Source organism: Bemisia tabaci, chromosome 2, assembly GCF_918797505.1.
Source record: "Bemisia tabaci chromosome 2, PGI_BMITA_v3".
NCBI classification, from domain to species: Eukaryota; Metazoa; Arthropoda; class Insecta; order Hemiptera; family Aleyrodidae; genus Bemisia; species Bemisia tabaci.
In genome coordinates, this window is record NC_092794.1 from 21,023,497 (window position 1) to 21,042,712 (window position 19,216).

The 19,216-nt window shown below is 37.9% G+C and overlaps 3 protein-coding genes across 4 annotated transcripts in view; 1 reads left to right on the top strand and 2 right to left on the bottom strand.

The window, feature by feature from the left end:
- Nucleotides 1–2,604, bottom strand: part of Mi-2 (chromodomain-helicase-DNA-binding protein Mi-2 homolog) — a 51,926-nt gene extending 49,322 nt beyond the window's left edge. The window contains exon 1 of the mRNA XM_072296896.1: nt 2,389–2,604. Coding sequence (XP_072152997.1) covers nt 2,389–2,425 — 37 coding nt within the window. The 5' untranslated portion in view covers nt 2,426–2,604. The remainder of the gene's footprint in view (nt 1–2,388) is intronic.
- Nucleotides 2,605–4,273: 1,669 nt separating this feature from the next.
- NiPp1 (nuclear inhibitor of protein phosphatase 1) lies at nt 4,274–13,888 on the top strand. Its single transcript, XM_019060819.2, has 7 exons — nt 4,274–4,439; nt 5,322–5,382; nt 6,361–6,514; nt 7,383–7,600; nt 9,693–9,899; nt 10,899–11,028; nt 11,815–13,888. The coding sequence occupies exons 1-7, from the start codon at nt 4,411–4,413 to the stop codon at nt 12,069–12,071; spliced, it is 1,056 nt and encodes a 351-aa protein (XP_018916364.1). The 5' UTR covers nt 4,274–4,410; the 3' UTR covers nt 12,072–13,888.
- Nucleotides 13,889–15,104: 1,216 nt separating this feature from the next.
- The window catches only part of LOC109043574 (uncharacterized), a 43,174-nt gene continuing 39,062 nt past the window's right edge, over nt 15,105–19,216 (bottom strand). For both annotated transcript variants that reach the window (XM_072296897.1, XM_019060817.2), the window contains one exon: nt 15,105–17,121. In XM_072296897.1, coding sequence (XP_072152998.1) covers nt 15,829–17,121 — 1,293 coding nt within the window. In that variant the 3' untranslated portion in view covers nt 15,105–15,828. The remainder of the gene's footprint in view (nt 17,122–19,216) is intronic.

Consider the following 19,216-nt stretch of genomic DNA (forward strand, 5'->3'; position numbering starts at 1 on the left):
GAGGTCTCAGATTTGATTCTTCCCTGGACAACCCAAGTCTGATGATCTCAAACAATGGTTGCTTGGGGCTGGGTGTCGAGAAGGGACTGAGGGGAGATGGGGCTATAAATGAAAGCGTAGGATTATCTGCCCTTTGAGGATAGGTGTTTGATGTGAAAAAAAAGTAAGCAGGACTAGGAGAAAAGTTCAAGCTATCTTTAGGTAGATGAAGACACATAAAAATTCTCATCTTTCATTAACATTGGTTATACCTGCCTATAGGGTCATTTTGTTGTTTTTCACTTGTCTTTTCCCAGTTTTTCCTGACTGCAGCCATGCTATCACATTTAAGTGAATAAGGAAAAGAAAGAAAATGAATTCTTTGCATACATTTTGAGAAAAACCTTCACAATGAGGCAAAGAGAAAATTTTATGGAAAAATAATGACTATTATGGAATCATGATGTAAAAACAACAAAGGGCAATTCACAAAATCTAAGCCTACCATTTTAGGGGGAAGGCAGAACACTATTTACCTTTGACATGCCTTGTCTAATAGATATCTGCTCTTTAATTCTCACGCATACACTTAGTACATCTCATCCTATTCTTTCACATTCCCTCCTTGCATTCAATATTTTCCTATGAGATTGATTTATACTCTCATCTCGTACAAGCTTCATTTTCTCATTTTCCTACCACTTGTATTTTCAATGAGATAATGATGATTATTTGGTTGATAATTAAAATACCTGGGTCTTCTTCCTTTTCACTTTTGGTTAATGTCAATTTGTTATAAACTTAGTTGGATAGCTTTTTACATTTAATCTACACTGATGAAATTTTGTCTTATTATAGTCCTCACGTGTACTAATCTTCCTGTAAAATTGAAACAATTCTCTTGATTCTCCAATACAATTGCTAGGATTAGGACATTCTATGCTCAAAAATGCATTTGGTGGATATTCTCATGAAGGCATACTGATTATCTCCGTATGTTAAATATATTACTACCATGAGATCAATACACTACCCTGCATCTAAAGTATCCTACTCCGTGAAGAGCTCTCTCATACTCCATTCACGACATGAAAATTGAAGCTCAAGTTTGAGGAACAGTGGCTAAATAACAAAAACTTGTCCTCCCCCAATGGAGAGGATAAAAAGGAACATCAAAACCGGTTTTAGAGAGGAAAATAAAAATAAATAAAGGACTAACAGATTTGTAACAGGTAACTCAAAAAGTTCATGCCAGCTTTGAGTTTGCTTGAAATCTCAGTATAAACCAAGTCCATTTTCTGAAGCATTTCCCATTTCCGACTTAAGGAGACATTTCTGTAACCGACTTAAGTTGACAGTGCTGTCAAAGATGATAGGACCCCCTAGCAAGTTAAGATCAGACTTCCTATCTTACTTTTTACCTAACAGTTGTAACTTGGAACTGAATCAAAATTGTCCATGTCAAAACTGGAAAAAGAAAGCTCAGTACCTACTTGTGAAATGAAAAAATGAAATTTAGTAAAAATTCTTTAACCTTAGTTTTATAGTTTTTTTCCGGCAGTTTCAAAGTGCCTACATCCCGACTGTTCCTGTACTCACGAAATCAACTAATATCAGATTTTCCTACTTCAATCCATTGAAGTATTACGTGTGCTGCTGGGGTGTGAGGTGGTCTGTTAAGAGAGTGGACTAAGTAAATGACAGTGGTCCACTAATTTAACTTAAACTTTCAAGAATCAATAGTTACCACCACATAGTGGATTATCAATTCCTGACGTTAATTGAGCGAACTAACTGACCGTAAACTCTGCAAAATGCTAATTGATGATAGTATTGCAAAAATAATTGATAGCTGGTGATTTTGACACTCATTTAAGCATTAGGAGTGTGCAGTGTTACAAGTGCGGACAGTTACTAATTGATCGAAGTTTGCATGCCTAACGAGGTTGACGGAACGAATACAAAAATTAAACATGAAATCATGGCAAGCATCCAGCATCAGACACAGAGGAGAGGGGTTAAAGCATAAACTCAGGGGAAATGATTCAGCCCCAGAGCAGAGATGGAGTTCTTTTCAGCAAAATTGATCGTGATAACAAAATTGCATGTTCGGACGAAACGGCCTTCCTAGTTCCTATTGTTCTGGTACCCTCCATTTTGTTTTCTTTTTGTTTTGGAAATGTAAACAGGGCAAGGAGAGGGGCTTTACTTTAATGACAAAGTGAATGCGAAATGGGATCAGAGAGGGTAATTAGAATATGTTGAATTGAATTTTTCCGAGTAATATCCATCGTAAACAGTGTGAAACCAGAAAAATTGAAACACCGATGCGGATATTGCTTCATTACGAGCTACCGCGAAAAGCTGCGGGAACGCTTGGGAAACACAATGCATGCCGAAAACTCTTACCGGTATAAGACTCTTCTTTGTCTTCATCAGAGGCCATCACTTATTTAGTTAGTTAATCACACAAAAGTAACAACTCATAGACTTGAAGCCATATCAAAAAACTACAGCGATAATCACTGGAAAGGTACGCTAAAATCGAAAAATTTTCACGGCAGGGTCCGGAGCCAACCGGTTAGAACGTAGCTCAAGCTCCCTGACTGCATAGAATAAGTTAGACTGGCCAAGCAGTCTCAAGCGTATGCGGAGGGTGATAGCAAGTGGTGCGCGAGTACGCGAGTTCACTATAGCGGTCATATTCTGCGTCATTTACACATTCTTTCACCGAACTGGATGCGGAAACAATGAATCTATGGAAATTAAATACTGCGGGGGAATATTAAGAAAATTTAGTCAAGTGACTGATAGAATGAATAAAACCTCAACTAAAAATCTTATGTACCCAATGACGTCAGTGGGTACATATCCTCCAATGACCCTCAATCACTATATACAGGGTGTTAGAAAAGTCACCTCACCCCCATTCAAAGAACCCCCCCCCCCCCAACCCATTCTACCTGTTTACCTAATGAGAGGTAAGAAATGTAAAAAACCTTGGGGGAACATTCCCTAGTCAAACTACTTCCTGACCCCTAAAAAGGTCACCCCAAACGGACACCCCATGGTGGTGTCCTTGGAGAGGAGGGGGTGGGGATTTTTTTTTAATGGAAAGAATACAATTGTGATACCTTATTCTGTAGCACATGAAAAATTTTAAAAAAATAAATAAATAAATAAATAATGCATGCGAGTCATTACCTCCAACCGTTTCTAATTGGCAAAAGTTACAAAAAGTAGCTTCTTTGACCTAGAAATGTCCCTCAAGTTTCAAATCTTAAAGTTCTTTCATCTTTTAAAAATTTGGTAAAAAAATTGAGGGGGGAGGAACTTTTATTTATCACTTTTTGAAGGAAACTCAATTTCGATTTCGAAATTTGACACTCACTGCTCTCTTCGCTATGGCGGCAGCTAAGGCGACCATTTCTTGACTATCCAAAACTTTTGAGGGGTATCCCCCCCTCCCCCCCCCTTCAGGGAGAGTCAATACTTTCTTCTTCAAATGGCAACCACTCTTGTAATACCTCGTTTGGCGATGATAAAAAAGGACATTTTTTTTATACCTTATCGCCTACTTATCGCAGGTTGCCATCATCATTTTTTCTACGATGGGGGCCAAAAACCGGTGGGAAATTGATACAGTTTATTTGAGGTTGGATTCATTTTGGGGGAAGGGGGGCGAGGCAATAACGAGTCTAGCAAGAGTTATTTTAAATAGCCAAAATCTTTCGAAATGGCCAAAAAGGCATTTTACGCCATCTTGTTAAAAGTTGAGTTATTGACAATCTGTTTTTGCCAACATTTTTTTTTTTTTTTTTTTTTTTTTTTTTTTTTTTTTTTAAGCCCTTTCGAATGATGGATCACAAGTCAGGAGTTTCTATTTGAAAAATTCAGGGTCTAATGCAAGAGAATGAATATGTGGAATAAATTTATTTTCTTGGCACATGGCGCGGAGTCCGAATCCCATCTCTGGGCTCCGCTCAGAAAATACAGGTCTAAAATTTATTTCACAAAAACAAGGAATTTTGTACATATTTCAATAATTTATGACTTTAGTTAACTAAATTTGCCAAAATACACGAAAATAATCATCGATTTCCGGAAAGGTCCGTTGATTAGCGCTCTGGTAGATACGGACAATACGGACACACGGACTTTTGGGACACCCTGTAAGCAGAGCTGAGAGGGATTTTTTCCCAAGCTCAAGCCGCTCTCTGATTGGTTCTTCAGTTTCAGGCAGAGTCATGGATGGATTGAAGAGACCACGAAGTCTACTTATTCTATAGAAGTGGATCAGCGATTCGTTGATTGGTTGATTGGCATAATTTGATAATAAATTTGACTATTTACAAAGGATAGTGGATGTGGAGTCGGCGTTTTTGAGAATCGAACCAGAATTCTTCATTTTTGTTACTGGATCTGCCGCAAATGGCTAATCATTATGACATCCCTAATTGGTAAGGCCTTCAAGACCATTTATGCCGCATTTTTATGTCGAATTTTACATCCTTTTGCTGCAATATAAGGTTCCATTCGACACCCTTAGGTTATGTTTACGCCGAAACTGTAATCGCGAATGCATTCAATATTCAATGGACCTCATGAGTAATGCGGTTGTATTCGCAATACATAGTGAAAATCACTATAATCCTCGAGCACCAGTGATTCATCACAGTGTCCAACTGGGAACACCAGTTATTCTGCTCTTTTTCAGTAGTCTTTTCTCCAAGTCGATGCTGAAAGAATGAAAATTTTTACAACTGATTGTTTTGTCAACGGCGGAACTGTAGAAATGTGTATCTCGTTCTATGTGTCTCAAAATAATCCTTCTATTTTATCGAAGGTGAATGCACCAACATTATCATTTAGAATTTTCATAGAACATCTGCTCGCTTCAAGAAACGACGTAAAGTACTTCTGCATTTGAAAATTAATTTATAACAGGAACTTTGGCATGGCTAGGACCGAGATAGCCATTTCTGCAGTGACAGGGTCAATAAGCTGTAAAAGACAATTATAGCTAAATAATTGCACATAGTTATCACAGTTTCTCCCAAGTTTATGATTTAAATAGCAACAACCTCTCTAAGCAGCGACGAACAACAGCACAAACTGTTGCTGTTTCGAGCTGAGAACTACCCTGCTCTCAATTTCCTATGATGACTCGCCAACTGCAGAAATGTGGACTGTACCTGCACTTAGAGTGACAAAGTTTGCACCTGTTCGGCTGATAGGAACTGAAAGGCAAGTGAGACGGATAAGTGAGTGAGTCTGTCAGTTAGTCATTGGTCAATTTATCTCCCTTCTATTAATACAATTATTCTTCTTCTTTCTTTCAGGGCGGGTAAACCACCAGTAGGGTTACATTTGGATGTCTTGAAAGGCGACAAGTTGGTTCAGGTATGCCCTCTTCCATAACATGGAACCCTTCTCAATTTTTCCATTTATAATGAAAAAGACTTATCAATTCTAAGGATTTTTGAAGTCTATAGTGGGTCAATGGCATAAAATGTCTGCAGAGTATCTTCAGTGACTCCCATGTTTTAATTTTTTCTAGTTCAAATTTCGTGCTAGGAAAACCACCGGTCCTTGCGGTAGGGGGATGGGGAGGAGAGGGGGTGTTAGTCGGGTATGCCTCAATCTCCTATAAGCTGGGTGCAGGTGACCTTCTCGATCCCCTTATCACTTGCCTGCGTGTATCAATGACAGTAACTGACCGGTCGTTCCTAGCACATGCAAGAAGTAGTTGCCAGAACTCGGTTTTCTCTCCAACTTTCGTTCAAGCAAAAAAAGAAGAAAACCTAAAATTTCATGGGATACCAAGAAGTTCATCAAAAAGTTAATGAAAACACTTCTGAAGGTAGAAAAAGCTCTTTTAAAGAGCAACCTTTGGTCGCTAGTCTTGATGATGAAGTAGGCCATGTTTTCAGCTGTGCTTCAACCAATCCGCCACTTCGGACTCTCTAGCCTGCCCACTTTGTAACAGATTACCATAAATATCTTTTCAAGTGTGTTCGGATTTTGACAATTTCACAATCGATTTTCTCTGTTATTTCGAGTAAAAAATATCCTGGGTAAAGTACTGGGAGTTCAACTCACTTTGTACCTCTAAAAATGGATTTGAAAGAAAATGGGTGCCACTGACCCATTGAAAATTGTATGGATATAACACAAAAATGAATATAAGGACAAAATCTTGCTGTACACTGAACTGCTGAACAGCTAATATGCTCAAGAAATAGTCATTATTGTGATGGAGGCAAGCATGTAAGAAACTGAACCACACAGTGGTGTACCCTAGTATAGTAGATACCTTGAACTGGTTACAATGTTGACATTTTTAAAGCTCTTAAAAACGTGCTCCTTGTCTTTTTTCAGAAACTGATGCTGGATGAGAAGCGCTGCTATCTGTTTGGTCGCAACAAAGAAATGTGTGATTTTTGCATTGATCATCAAAGCTGTTCCAGGGTCCATGCCGCTTTTGTGTACCATAAACATTTAAACAAAGCCTTCCTGGTCGATTTAGGGAGCAGTGAGTTTCCTTCTCATTCTGCTTGAACTTTCAGTTTTTCATTATTCAAAAAAAGCCTGTTCATTTATGTTTAAAAGTACTGTCGAAAGTGACAATGATCCCAATCACCTTTTTCATCGATAAAATTACATGGTCCTTGTCTTGCTGCGTATCTGTAGTGTCTTGAAGATGGCGTATAGTGCTCTCATGAACAATCAGTCAGTTCAATTTGGTTTTATGAAGAAGGGAACATGAGTAGAGAAATAAATTGGTAAAGAATAGGAAAAATTTGACACATGAAACTTTTGCTGGAGCCAAAAATTTGAATGTTCCATAATTGCTCAAAAGTCGCGACAAGATCATCAGTTAGCTAGTTAGAACATCAGCTAAGTTTAAGGGAAATTCTCTTTTAAATAGCTTTAATATTTTATTTGATGGAATTTTATTAAAATACATTTTTTAATTTTACTTGGCTGGCACATATTCAGTTGTTCACATAGAAATACATTGAATAATATCTCTTTAAAGTCTGTATAGTTTTCAAAGAAAATGTTACATTACTTCACACTAAAAATGCATCTAAAATACAATCAATTGTGTGCAGTAGGGGGGCTCAAGTAAGCAAAATATGCAACTTTTTTGCTCCATGGCTCTTGTGACAACAGACATGCACAAAGTGAATATAAACTAACCATGGCAAGGTAGTCTGCATTGTTAGAGGCTAGCAACACCCTACCATTGGAATGATGCAAAGTCAAGTTAACATGATGAGTGTTTCAAACATGATTCATTTTTTAATTCAATTAAGATTATGATCAATAGAATTGATAGTGTTAATGTGTACGATGCAATTGACTGCTCACCTACATTTATTCTCTATCTTTTCCAGCCCATGGTACATTCATAGGAAATATGCGAATTGAATCCCATAAGCCCACACAATTACCAATCGATAGTTCTTTTCACTTTGGTGCCTCAACGCGGAATTATATTATCAGAGAGAGGCCTCAAACGGGTGCACGACCAATCATTGAGGAGTTAGAGAAACAGTCTGAAGAAGCGGAAGGAGGGTTACTTGGGTTGCCTGAAACTGAGACCGAACTTGATGTAATGTATTCTTTATTTCTCTTCTTTGGAAAATTTTTCTTTTATATTTTCTTGTTCACTTCAAATTAAACAACGATCAGAATAGTGTGATATCAAAAAAACCCCTTGCTTTTCCTGACTGGACCACTATTCAGAGCGAGACTAAAGTTTCTCACGCCTAGAACACAATGGACACTTTTAAAAGTTCCAAAGTTAACTCATAAGTAAGAAAAAAGCTGATAGTGCACTCAGCAAATTCAACATGCTGAAAAACCAAAATCTCCTTGAGTCAAGGAGGAAGGAACGTTTTTGTGAAATCAAACTTCAGTTTTTATGGAACATCTCAGTATATCTTTAAAGATCGATTTGATGTCTCTGATCTTGGTTTTTTCAAAAGTGGCAAATTTCCTTTTTCTAGCGTGATTCATCTTCATTTGAAAGTTTATTTTGGCATTATCAGCTTGTTCAGCATGCTTTACTTGAAAGTTTGATGAGGGAACATATCTTGTGGTACTTAAAGTATTATACCCTGTATGGGCTAAGCTATGTGAGGTGCTCATCGTGTGGTGGCCCTGAGGAGGGCCGTTGGAAAGGGCAAGCCGGCCGGCTGTATGGTGTCTGCTGGGTGCTGTGCAACGTGAGTCCCATGTGACTGACAGGCGCGGAGTGTGCAGGAGAGGTGAGCTCGCGGCTTATGTAGCCGTGACAGTGTCGAGCTTCAGCCAATGAGCTGCGCTGGTTGGCGGAGCGGTGGCTAGCCGCCACACCCTGCCTAGTAGTCAATTAGTAGTCAATCTCAGAAATTCCACAGAGATTTAAATTTATCTCAATTAGACTCAAAATATAATAATTTAATCTTTGTTTTGAGTAAACTTCACTCAAAAACTGAATTGCACCCTTCTAGTTTTCTCTCTCTCTTTTTTTCTTTCCTGTCTCGTCACTTTGAATAATGGGTCTAATCACTCGTTGTGTCATGGAATCAGGCACTTTTTAAAGTAGTAAACAGGAAAATTAGCAATATCCAACCACATAGGTCAGTCATTGTGCACCTTTTTGAGATCCTTTGTCTTGCCTGAATTTCATCTCACGGAGCCTGTATGACATAGCATTGGCTCCTCCTCTAAGATGTGCATTCCATTCAAGGTCGATAGACCCAAGTCAGTCTGTTAGGGAAGTTGTGTGTGATAATCCCAGGAAAAAGGCTGCTGTCCACGTTGCCAAAAGATTCCCCTGATTGGCTTGTCCCACTCTGCTGTTCCCCTGATTTGATTACATTGCTTTATGCAGATCAGAGAGATAGGGAAGGAACTATGCAATGGAGCAGCACAAATTGGGGAAACGTTTGGAAAGTAGTGGAACAGCAAATTGAGGAAATCTATCGCCAGATCGGGAAATTTCAAAGAACATCTTGTTAACGGACTGACCTCGGTCTATTGACCTTGCATTCCATTTAAAATTTTAAATTTCCTGCTGCTTTTGTGAGGTATGGTTTCAAAACTTATTGGTGGGAATGACTGACTTCATGAAATTGTCTTGGAAAGCCGTAAGGCAAAAATGCAAGATCACAAAAAACAGTCTGCGTTCAGGAACCTATTGCATTTCTACGTAGAGTTGTACTTTTTCAAGTATATTTGGACCTATTTCTATCAAACAGAACTGTGAGCAGGTGAGAAATATGGAGCGTGCTCTAGAAATCTGCATAAGAAACAATGTAAAAGAGGGCGTGATTCCTTTGGAAGAATTGGAAAAGCGGGATATTACATTCTATCAAACAGAACTATGTGCCAACTAAATGCGGGATTCATGAGCAGCGAGGATGGGACAAGAGCGTTGTGGACAGGGCTCATGAGTTAAAGCTCTCCGACAACGATCTCCCCCTCGCGCCTGGGCTTCATCATTGCCGCTGACATCACTGGCGCTTTATTATTCTCATTTGCTCTTACGGCCAGAGAACTAGCGAGCACACCCCATATTTCTCACCTGCACATAGGTCTGTTTGATAGAAATATGTCCATTTCAGTGACAAGTAACAAGGAAGAAAATGAAGTAGAAGTTCCAATTTTCAGTTGTTTGACAAAACCTAATGCATTTTCAAATGTAATTTTATTTGCAGAATTTAACAGAATTCAACACTGCTCATAATCGAAGGATATCCATGTTAGGAATACAAGAAGACAAAGAACAACGTAGGCCAATTATGAAGAATAAAAAACGCCTGGTGACCTTCAATGAAGATGAAGAGGTTATCAATCCAGAAGATGTAGATCCGTCTGTTGGAAGATTCAGAAACCTTGTACATACAACAGTTGTTCCTTCAAAGGTAATATGATGTACGAAAATATTATTGGGAGCTGTAAACCTCCAGTCAAAGATACACCTCCAGTTTTTTGGGTGGAGAAGCTCAGCCGCACCTCCTAAAACATCTGTCCGCGACGAGGCTACCCAGCCTCTCTCTTGTGCACTGCAGAGTTGCAACTTTATTTAGACCTCCCATACAACAAAAATCTTACCCCTAAGGTTTCATCTTGAACCAAAGCTCTTTAGATGACCTAGCAAATATTGGAACCACATAAAAATTATCAATCCTAGTCCTTGGCGCATTAGTTGTTCCGTGGTTAGTGCATTTATGGAAGAAAGATCCATCACCAGTTTTCAAATCATGGCTCACAAGCTGTGTAGCCGGCTCTGTGACTGGCCTCTCAAAGCCCCCAGTCTCCTCTGCGTCCCCTCATGGGGCAAGAGCAACACCAAATTCAAGACACCAATTATAAAACTGATATCATTAATCAGTGAATGATAATTTAATTCGAGAGGAAACTTAGTTTGTGACATAACAAAAGGTCTGCCTGTCAGGTAGAGATCAACAGGATTCCCTGTAAAAGCACTAATTTAAATTTACCATTATCTCTACTACTGTTACTGCTATTTCCTCTAAATTTTTAAAATTTTCTCACTTCAATGTCATCTATTTTAATTTTGAAATGAGATTCAGAACAACGCAGTGGCGAGCCCAGTTTGCGGTTAGCAAGTTATGGCCAGAATAATATGCCATTCTGTTGTGTGGAGAAATGCCCTCTTTTTCTGGTTGGCCTTTTTTGATAGCATGGTATTCATGGTATAATCATAGGGGTCCAATCCTAAACATCTAACATGTGAGAGAAAAGCTTATTATTTTGACTCTATCCAGTCAGAAGTATTTGATTAAAAAAGTATTGACTGTAATAGTGCACATGAAGTAACCTATTTATTACCTCTTCAGTTGTTGACGTGTAGCTTTTTTACTGTTGTAAGTCATTTCAGCTTTTCTTTATTATTACAGCGGCAACGTCTGGACATTGCCGGATTAACAACATCCCTGAATGCTCATGCCCACGAAGAAGTAAGACAGACATACATGAAGCACATGCACCCTTCTTCAATGATGAATCAACTTTATTATGATGTTCCAGGTATGAACGCATTTTGTTCACTTGTATACTCCCTCCTTTTTTGTTTAAATGCATTTCCCTCCTAAAAACTATAGCTTTTTGGCAATACTATGTTTTTTTAATGAGTGTTTAGTCCACAGTAGAGTCTTGAAGTGGAATCACAAGTTGGACAAGCTTGTGACCAACTCTAGTAGAGTTGAGGGTAGTTCCAATTTTAAAATTAGTCATATTTTTAAGAAGAAACAAATGTCAAAATGCTTAAATTTTTACCTTGTCCAGTTGTTCATTATTTCTGTTGGGCTCGAAAAATTTGTAAAAACACTATTAAATTCTAAAGGTTCGAACCACGATTTCTGTGTATTGCCATGACACCAGTGCTTTTTACAGATAAGTGAGTAACTTGGTCGTCTACCATTAACTTCCTTGGAGGACCTACAGACAGCACCTCTAGCACAATGCAATGAACATGTGCCGTTAAAAACTCCTGTTATTTTGATTGTTCAGGTCGGGATCAAGGAAAAAATGGTCATTATGACTGTTTTGGCAGTAAATATCTTGCACATTACTAATTTTTTGGTAATTGCTTTGACTACTGTTGGTTAGTGTGTACAATTATGTGAAATAAAGAGTCAAAATTCAACAGAAATCCTACATCTTTTTGAGCCAGGGTTTTTTTAATGACTATACATTGAAAATCAGGATGGATACGGCTAGGAATAGAGTTGGTAAGTTGATCGTTTTTCAAGTATTAACCACCCGTTTGTGCCAATTCAGATCATTAAGTAACAAATGCAATAATTGTTTCAGGCCCTGAGAAACAGACTGATTCTACCGGTGTAAGTTCTTTGTCACTATTCTCAACATCAACCGCCTCCAAGCTAGGTTTAAGTATTCCAAATCCTGCTCCTGAAGTAGATATAGCTCCACCAGTTGTACCTGTCACCCCTGCAACTGTCGAGCCTGCAACCGCCAGTGCAGACAATTCATTAGAACCCAAGAAGAAGAAATATGCCAAAGAAGCGTGGCCTGGAAAGAAGTCATCTGTACCTGCATTACTGGTTTGATCAGTTGCTCCTAAACTTCTGTTTTTATACAATCAATATTTCTTTGGACATGAAAATTCAGAGATTCATCCCGAAGGTTGTCCTACATCTTTGAGAACTGTGTGTGAGATGTTCTATTAGGGGTGCCAGGAAAATGAAGGTGATTTATTTATTGCATGTTTTAAGTTCCTCTAGTCTGAGTTAAACCTGATGATGAGGTGACCTCCTTTTCGAGACTCTTTTTATTGCACTGTTTCTGCACTCAAATAACTTTTCAGGGTTACCGGGTTACCCTTCCTCTACTAGCATTGAAACACTTGAGCACAACTTGTAAAGTGATTCTGCCATCCTCAAGCCTAAAATAAAATGGCATTAAAATGAGGTGTAGTGACCTCTGGCAGTAAAAGTGAACTTAGAATCTCTGATAGTCAAGTAACGTCCCTAAAGACTGCAGCCTGTCATATTACCACTTATAAGTATGAAGTTTTTTACCCACCAAAAGTCGACAAACACATTTGCACCACATGAAGTGACTCTGTTGACTGGAATTAGACACTCAGAAGTTCAGTGGGGGTTTTGAGATTTTGCGGAGAGATGCGGGATTAGATTATACAGAATGTAGAATATTAGATGTTAGCTTCACACCATGTATGTCCCAACATAGTTAGAAACTTCCCTCATGCTGCTCTTGCATGTCTTAAATGGAAGTTTTTGTTTTTCATATATTTAACAACCAACTGAACCTCAGAACTCGACTAGCTGAAATTTACATGGCCAACGCAATTAGGCAGAGGTCAGGGCTCATAATTTTGGGCTTCCTTTGCGATACACGAAAACAGCATTAGCTTTGTGAATGCTATTTATGATATAGAAATGCTCATTAATTTATTTTGCCATCACTCTCTCTTTTTCTGTAAAAGGTATTAGTACTTTGTGGCTGAATAACCGTTCCATGAAACTAAATTACTGAAACAATAATTGCAAGGGAATTTAAATCAAAAGTTACCATCTTAACATTCAGTATGCTTAAGAGTCTCAGTAAATCAGTTCCTTTTGTATTCATACTGTCAGTAGCATTACGGCTTTGGTCTTTCTTCATAGTCTTTAATTGAAGAAAAGGAACGAACTGCCGATGTTTCTTTCTGTAAACACGACAGAATAAACATGAAAAAGTGGGTAAAAGGCTAAAATATTGGAAACCCTTAAAAAATAGGAGGTTTTTAGCTGTCATATAGTCATTTTCAGCTGCAGAAACAATTAAAATCAATTAAAAAAGTTAAATGGCCACCTGATCCTATTTGTCATGACGTAACCACTAAGAGTTTGTGTCATAATAACTGAAATTAGGTCCTCGAGTTTTTTTATTAATATTGATTATTTTTGCAGCTGAAAATGAGCCTATAGCGGCTCAAAACCCCCTGCCTTCTTAGTGTTTTCAATATTTTAAGCCTTTTGTCACCCATTTTTCCATTTTTATTATTTTATCGTGCTTAAATTATTGTGCTATGTAATTTGTGCATTATCCTACCTGAAAACTACATTTTTATCCAACTCTCAAACTAAGGCTAACTTTGTCTCATTCAGTTACAAGAGCACTGTATTGTGAGTATTAAATTTACAGAAATATCATCAAGCAGTATTCTGTGAATATTAGGCACTTAAAAATATTGGTATGGTGTTTCTGAAGCAATTTGCGATAGTATTTTTGCTGCCTCCTTGCCCTATAGTAAGGTATTGTTATAAAGAATGAATTTTTTATTGATATGATCATGCACATGTGTAACTTATTCTTAATGAGAATATTGAAAAATAAAACAAGTTTCAAACATTCAACCAAACGCTTGACTGAGTGATTTACACTTTTATTAGTCTAAAATACAATATACCTCAACAACTGAAATCACTCTTGACCTATAATATGATGGCATCATATCTAAATACATACTTACCTGAGGATGAGCAAAAATATTTCATGTGAGAATGAGAAATCTTGCATGCGCCAGGGATTTGATATTTGAGAACATTTTCTTCCGTAAAATTTTGCGAGAAACATAATAGGTCCACAAGTTTTCCCTGAAACAAACTCCAACGCTCAAAAAAGGTCTCAAAGTTAAAATCGTAATGAAGGGGACGGCCTATCAGTGGCGAGGCATGAATGATCGATTATCGATATTTCCCCATTTGAAGCTATAGTAAAGAATCGATTATCAAGGTGTTCGTTGCGAACACCCTGTTAATTGATTCTTTAACATGGGTTTAAATGACAGATCAATCGATATATTGCAAAGCACGCCACGCCACGCCACTACGGCCTATGTTATGGCTAGAGTCCAGCCCTATATCCAGTCGTACTCTCCATGTGCAGATACGGAGCAATTATACATTAGCAGGGTTGCCATGGCTGCAGCCTTAAAATTTGTCTACAAATTGGCAACCCCACTAATTTATTTGCTCCCTTTGTAGGCCTGAAGAATTTGATTGTAGATAAAGGTGGACTCTCAGCACACGGCTCCTTCCATTATGGTCCCAAGATTGAGACCTGTTTTTGAGCTTTGAGATTTGTTTGAGAGAAAACCAATGGCACCATCATTTTTCTCGCAAAACTTGACATTAGCTGAAGAACTTAAATTGCTAATACCTGCGGCATGCAAGAGCTCCATTTGAAACTGAAATCCTTACAAGAAAATACATTGTTTGGTTCACCAAGCTCTTAGCTGTTCTCTTCTCTTGTAAAAATTGCGCCTTCTCATTGATGGAGTCAACACTTTGAATACATGTTTTAGTGACTGTCCATAATTGAAACTGTTCAGTAAGAAAATAACCCAGCAACACTATGTCCGGAGATTTTGTTTATTTTTCGATTTCTCTCGGATTACTGCTAAAATATTTTACAATTACTCAATTAAGTATTTTCAAATTTTTTAGAAAGACAGTCTTCGCAAGAAGTTTGAGGTCCTCTTTTGGCAGAAAAATATTTTTTAATACCGTGTGGCACTTGAAAAATCGTTCAAAATTTTTGGTTTGGGGGAAAAGGAAAAATAACAAAAGTAGGAGTGATAGTAAAATTGCAATTTTAATTGATCAGACTCTGAAATGTTATATGTTTTTTGGGAAACCATTTTTTCAAAAAGAATTTAGAGATATCACACCTCAATAAGTGTGCAATTTTGAAAGTTTCGTCTTTACAGAAGGAACATCTTGAAATCTCAGGAGAGGTGCATTACACACTGAGAAATAACATGCTACAAATGAATTAACATACAGTAGGAAGATAGATAGAAGTGATCTGTATTACATTTTGCTTTTTCTACATCTGTTCATTTTGCGAGAGCAAGAGTTTGCTATTTTTCAATATTCAATGTATTTCCCTTCATTAAAACTTTAAGGGATAGTATAGTGTCTCATAAGAATTTTTGAGGAATCAGTTGGGGGATAGCAACCATTTAAGTAAAAACAGGAAAAGGATTGTACCCTTTTGCGGAATACTGGGTGTGGTATTTTTTACTAGCTATTCTATAGAATGATTTTTACAACTGTGATGTAGAAAGTGTAGAAAATGAAGAAACGCTCTTTATCCCTTTGAGCTGATAAGGACGGTTGAATAGGGCTGTAATAACTAAAATTATGTACATGATTTGCTCTGTGCCTTGAGTCTAATTAAATCTAGGAGGGTTGAGATTCTGGTTGCTGTTGCTAACCAATTTGTTTGCGATGAAAACTCATCTCAGTCGACGCCACAAGGAGGCATGGATATGAGGTAACGATTCATGAAACGAGATCATGTACTATCCTCCTCACATTCTTCATCCGTTGTCGTTAAGTCGTGTTGCACTTTATTTACTGCAGCTGTATCTGGTGCAGGTTCGAACACATCATCAACCAATGACATATCTTCTAAATTTACATCTGTTACGGGTTGAAGAGTGTCTTTTGTGGAAAGCTTCTCCGCCACTGGGCCTGCATCCTCCTCTAAATCACTGATTTCTGACTCAGATTTTAGGCCGTCGTTGTCTTTACGTTCGTGTGTGCTACAATCTTTGCTCTCGCTTACCTCGCTCACTTCAGTCGCCCTTTTGTCCCCTTCATTTTCTCCAATATCAGTGACTTCCTCTATTGACTTGATATCAACGTCCTCATGATCATCTGCAACCTGGCTAGGTACTCTTGCTCTTGCCTCTATTTCCTCACCTTGAATTGCTGCTTCGCCAAGAGACTCTTCTGCAATTTCATCAGCAGGGGTTACTAATTCATTTTCTGCAGTTGTTACCTCCTCTCTCTGTTCTTCAGTTTCTTCTGACCTATTTTGTCTTATACTCTCCGCGTTTTCCTCTGCTTCCTTCTCTCTTTGTGTGTCCACCTCTACGTCCTTTTGTAAGTCTTCCTCATTTTGTTCTGGTTCAGTTCCTTTCTCATTTCCTGTAATGAGCTCATCTATATTTTCCTCTAGGTTGCCTTTATTTTCATCATCATTGCTGTTGTAAGGTACGTCTGTTATCTCCTCAATTTCTTTCTCATCCTTTGCAATTTCTTTCGGTTCAACTGGTTCTTCTTGCACTGGGTCATCGTGATAGTTTAAGAATTCTGCTTCTTTGTCAACCTGTTCCTTATCTTCTTCGACCGGTCCTTGCTCAGTGGGTTGTTGATCATAAGTCTGCAATTGCTCTGGTTCTTGAAGCTCATCTAGGTTTTCCTTCAATTGCTCTGGTTCTTGTAGCTCATCTAGGTGTTCCTTCAATTGCTCTGGTTCTTGTGGCTCATCTAAGTTTTCCTTCAGTTGCTCTGGTTCTTGCTCTGTGATGTTTTGATTTGATTCCTCAGTTGTTTCCTCTTCGTTGATTAGTTGAGGGCTTGATTCTGTTACAGTTAGGTTTTTCTCTGCATTAAGCGATAGTTCCTCGTTCAAAGCTGCTGATTCCTCGTTCTGCTGATCTTCGTTGCTCTCCTCATTCTTTTTTGATTTTTTCTTACGTTGGTGAGTCAGCCAAGTGTCGATTTCCTCTTCTTTTTGAAATACAGCTCCATCGTCAAACGTCTGTTTTGTCTCCAGTGTTTTAGGAATCAATAACTTTTCCTGTCAAGAAACAAAAAAGAATATGAAGAGTGAGTAAAAATCAGTGACCTGCTGACCCTGTTGAAGCTGACATAGGAACTCTAGACATTTGCACAGTAAGAAATCAAAAGAATGTGTTGTAATTAAAAAAAAACCCCGTTGGAAAAAGCCAAGAAAATTTTCCCCAACAGCATTTTAAAAAGAAAGAAAAAAAAGCACATTATGTACTAATGCAGAAAAATTAAGGTCCAAATCTGTAAAAGCAGTTGAATTGTACGATCTGGGAAACTTTTTTTTCCTCTTCTTTAAGATGTCATCTTACTTTTCTATGGGTCTTCAGGGTGTCTATACAAGTCCGAATTCTGAAGTCCGGAAATAGTACTGATTTTTCCAGGGCGGTTTGGAAGTACTGAAAAAGTGCGGAAATTTTGCAAGAAAGTCCGGAATTTTTTTCATTTTTGTCGAAATTTGAACGGGAAATTCAAATTTTTTGAATTTCGTCAGTTGAAGGTATTGAAAAAGTACTGAATTTTTCTGTTGAGGAGGTACTGAATTTCTTGGGAATGTACTGAAAAAGCACTGTAGAAGTACTGATTTTTGGCCAGCCTGTTTTAGTAGACCCCCCGAGTCTTTCATTGCTCTATATTTGTTCTAAAAATTTCACACACATTTGGCATTTTTCGTGTTTGATACCTTGCATGGGTACATATCTTGCATTTTATTTTGAACTTTCCATCAATATTCAATATGAGCTATTTTTTAACTTAAGCAATATTGTCGCCAACTTTTATTCTTCTAATTTTTCTTTTCATAGCTAAATTGTGTACTCGTGAGAAATCTGGATAAGAGTATGTTGAATCCTACATTTTTAGAGTCTTTTGAAATGATTGCAGGTAGGGTTATTTTTCAAATTTTTGCAGGGGAAAATCTTGTCTGACTCATTCTTCAGGTTCAGAAAAGCAGTGTTTGACTCTATTGGAAGGCATTTGAGCTGCGGATAATGAATTGTCAAGAGAAGTCTGAATTAGCGTTACAATGGAAAAACAATGCTAAAGTTGGGCATTACGTACTTAACGATAAAGTTAAAATTATACATTTTTTTGAAGAGCAGTAAAGCTATGAATCAAATTATGCCTAGTTTCAAAGATTTTTAGGAAGTGAATGAGATGACTGCAAATTCAATACTTCTGCGGACTTCTAAATGATAGAAGAATTCATACTCTTTTGACTGAAAGTAAGTGTACTAATCAGAGATGTATTACAGAACGAGGCTGATCGGGCCAAGACAAATACATGTAATAATCAGACACTCAACAGAAAAGCGTGATGAAGAAAATAGCATAGGTACAGGTTGTTTCAAGAGAACTGGAACTATTGCTGTAAATTCCAAGCTATAAGGCAACTAAACAGGTTAGGTTTAGTTCATTTTCTATCAATCGACATCAAATTTACCTTCTTCGGTGAGAAATTCGCAACCTTTGCATTGTTGCTTTCATTATTTTGGGACTGAAATAAACTTGGTCTCAATCGATAGAAATTGAGCTCCTCTTTCTAATGCAACCCAAAATAACTCTCTAGACGTCTCAATATTAAAATTGCAACACCAGTCTCAATTATCTTGGGACAGTCTTCATAAAAGTTCCTTAAAATAACAGTGCAGAAACTAAACTAAACTAAAGTTTTTCCTGTCTTTTCTAAAGATTGAAATATAGTCCGGGAGGTCGCTATCAATTTTGTGTCCCACTTCAAGATGAACGCATTTTTCAAAATCGAAAGAACTTCTCTTTCTGATCTCTTTTAAATATCTTGGCGCTTGATTTCAGGATCTCACTTGATTCATGAGGCTTCCTAAAACGCATAGGGATAGCGGATTCTTAGTGCAAGGACTGAGTCTCGGCCTAGTAGGGGCCGAGACACCCCTCCCCCCCACGCCCCAACAATTGAGAGTCAGTTTTACAACCTTCGATAAGGTGAAAAGTTCTTGAAAAGTCATGGAAAACCTGAAAGAAGCACCGAATCTCGCCCAACTTAAAAAAATTCAGGGAATTTTACTGTATGCAGATCCTTAATTGAAATCCTTTCCTCCTCAACCGGATATATTTAATTCTTCTAATGG

What these genes read in the sequence shown, in the direction of transcription:
- NiPp1 (XM_019060819.2), top strand. Translation starts at nt 4,411, where the DNA reads ATGGCTAATCATTATGACATCCCTAATTG. An exon ending in AAACTGAGACCGAACTTGAT is followed by an intron (nt 7,601 to 9,692) that starts GTAATGTATTCT and finishes TTTTATTTGCAG; the next exon opens with AATTTAACAGAATTCAACAC. An exon ending in CAACAGTTGTTCCTTCAAAG is followed by an intron (nt 9,900 to 10,898) that starts GTAATATGATGT and finishes TTATTATTACAG; the next exon opens with CGGCAACGTCTGGACATTGC.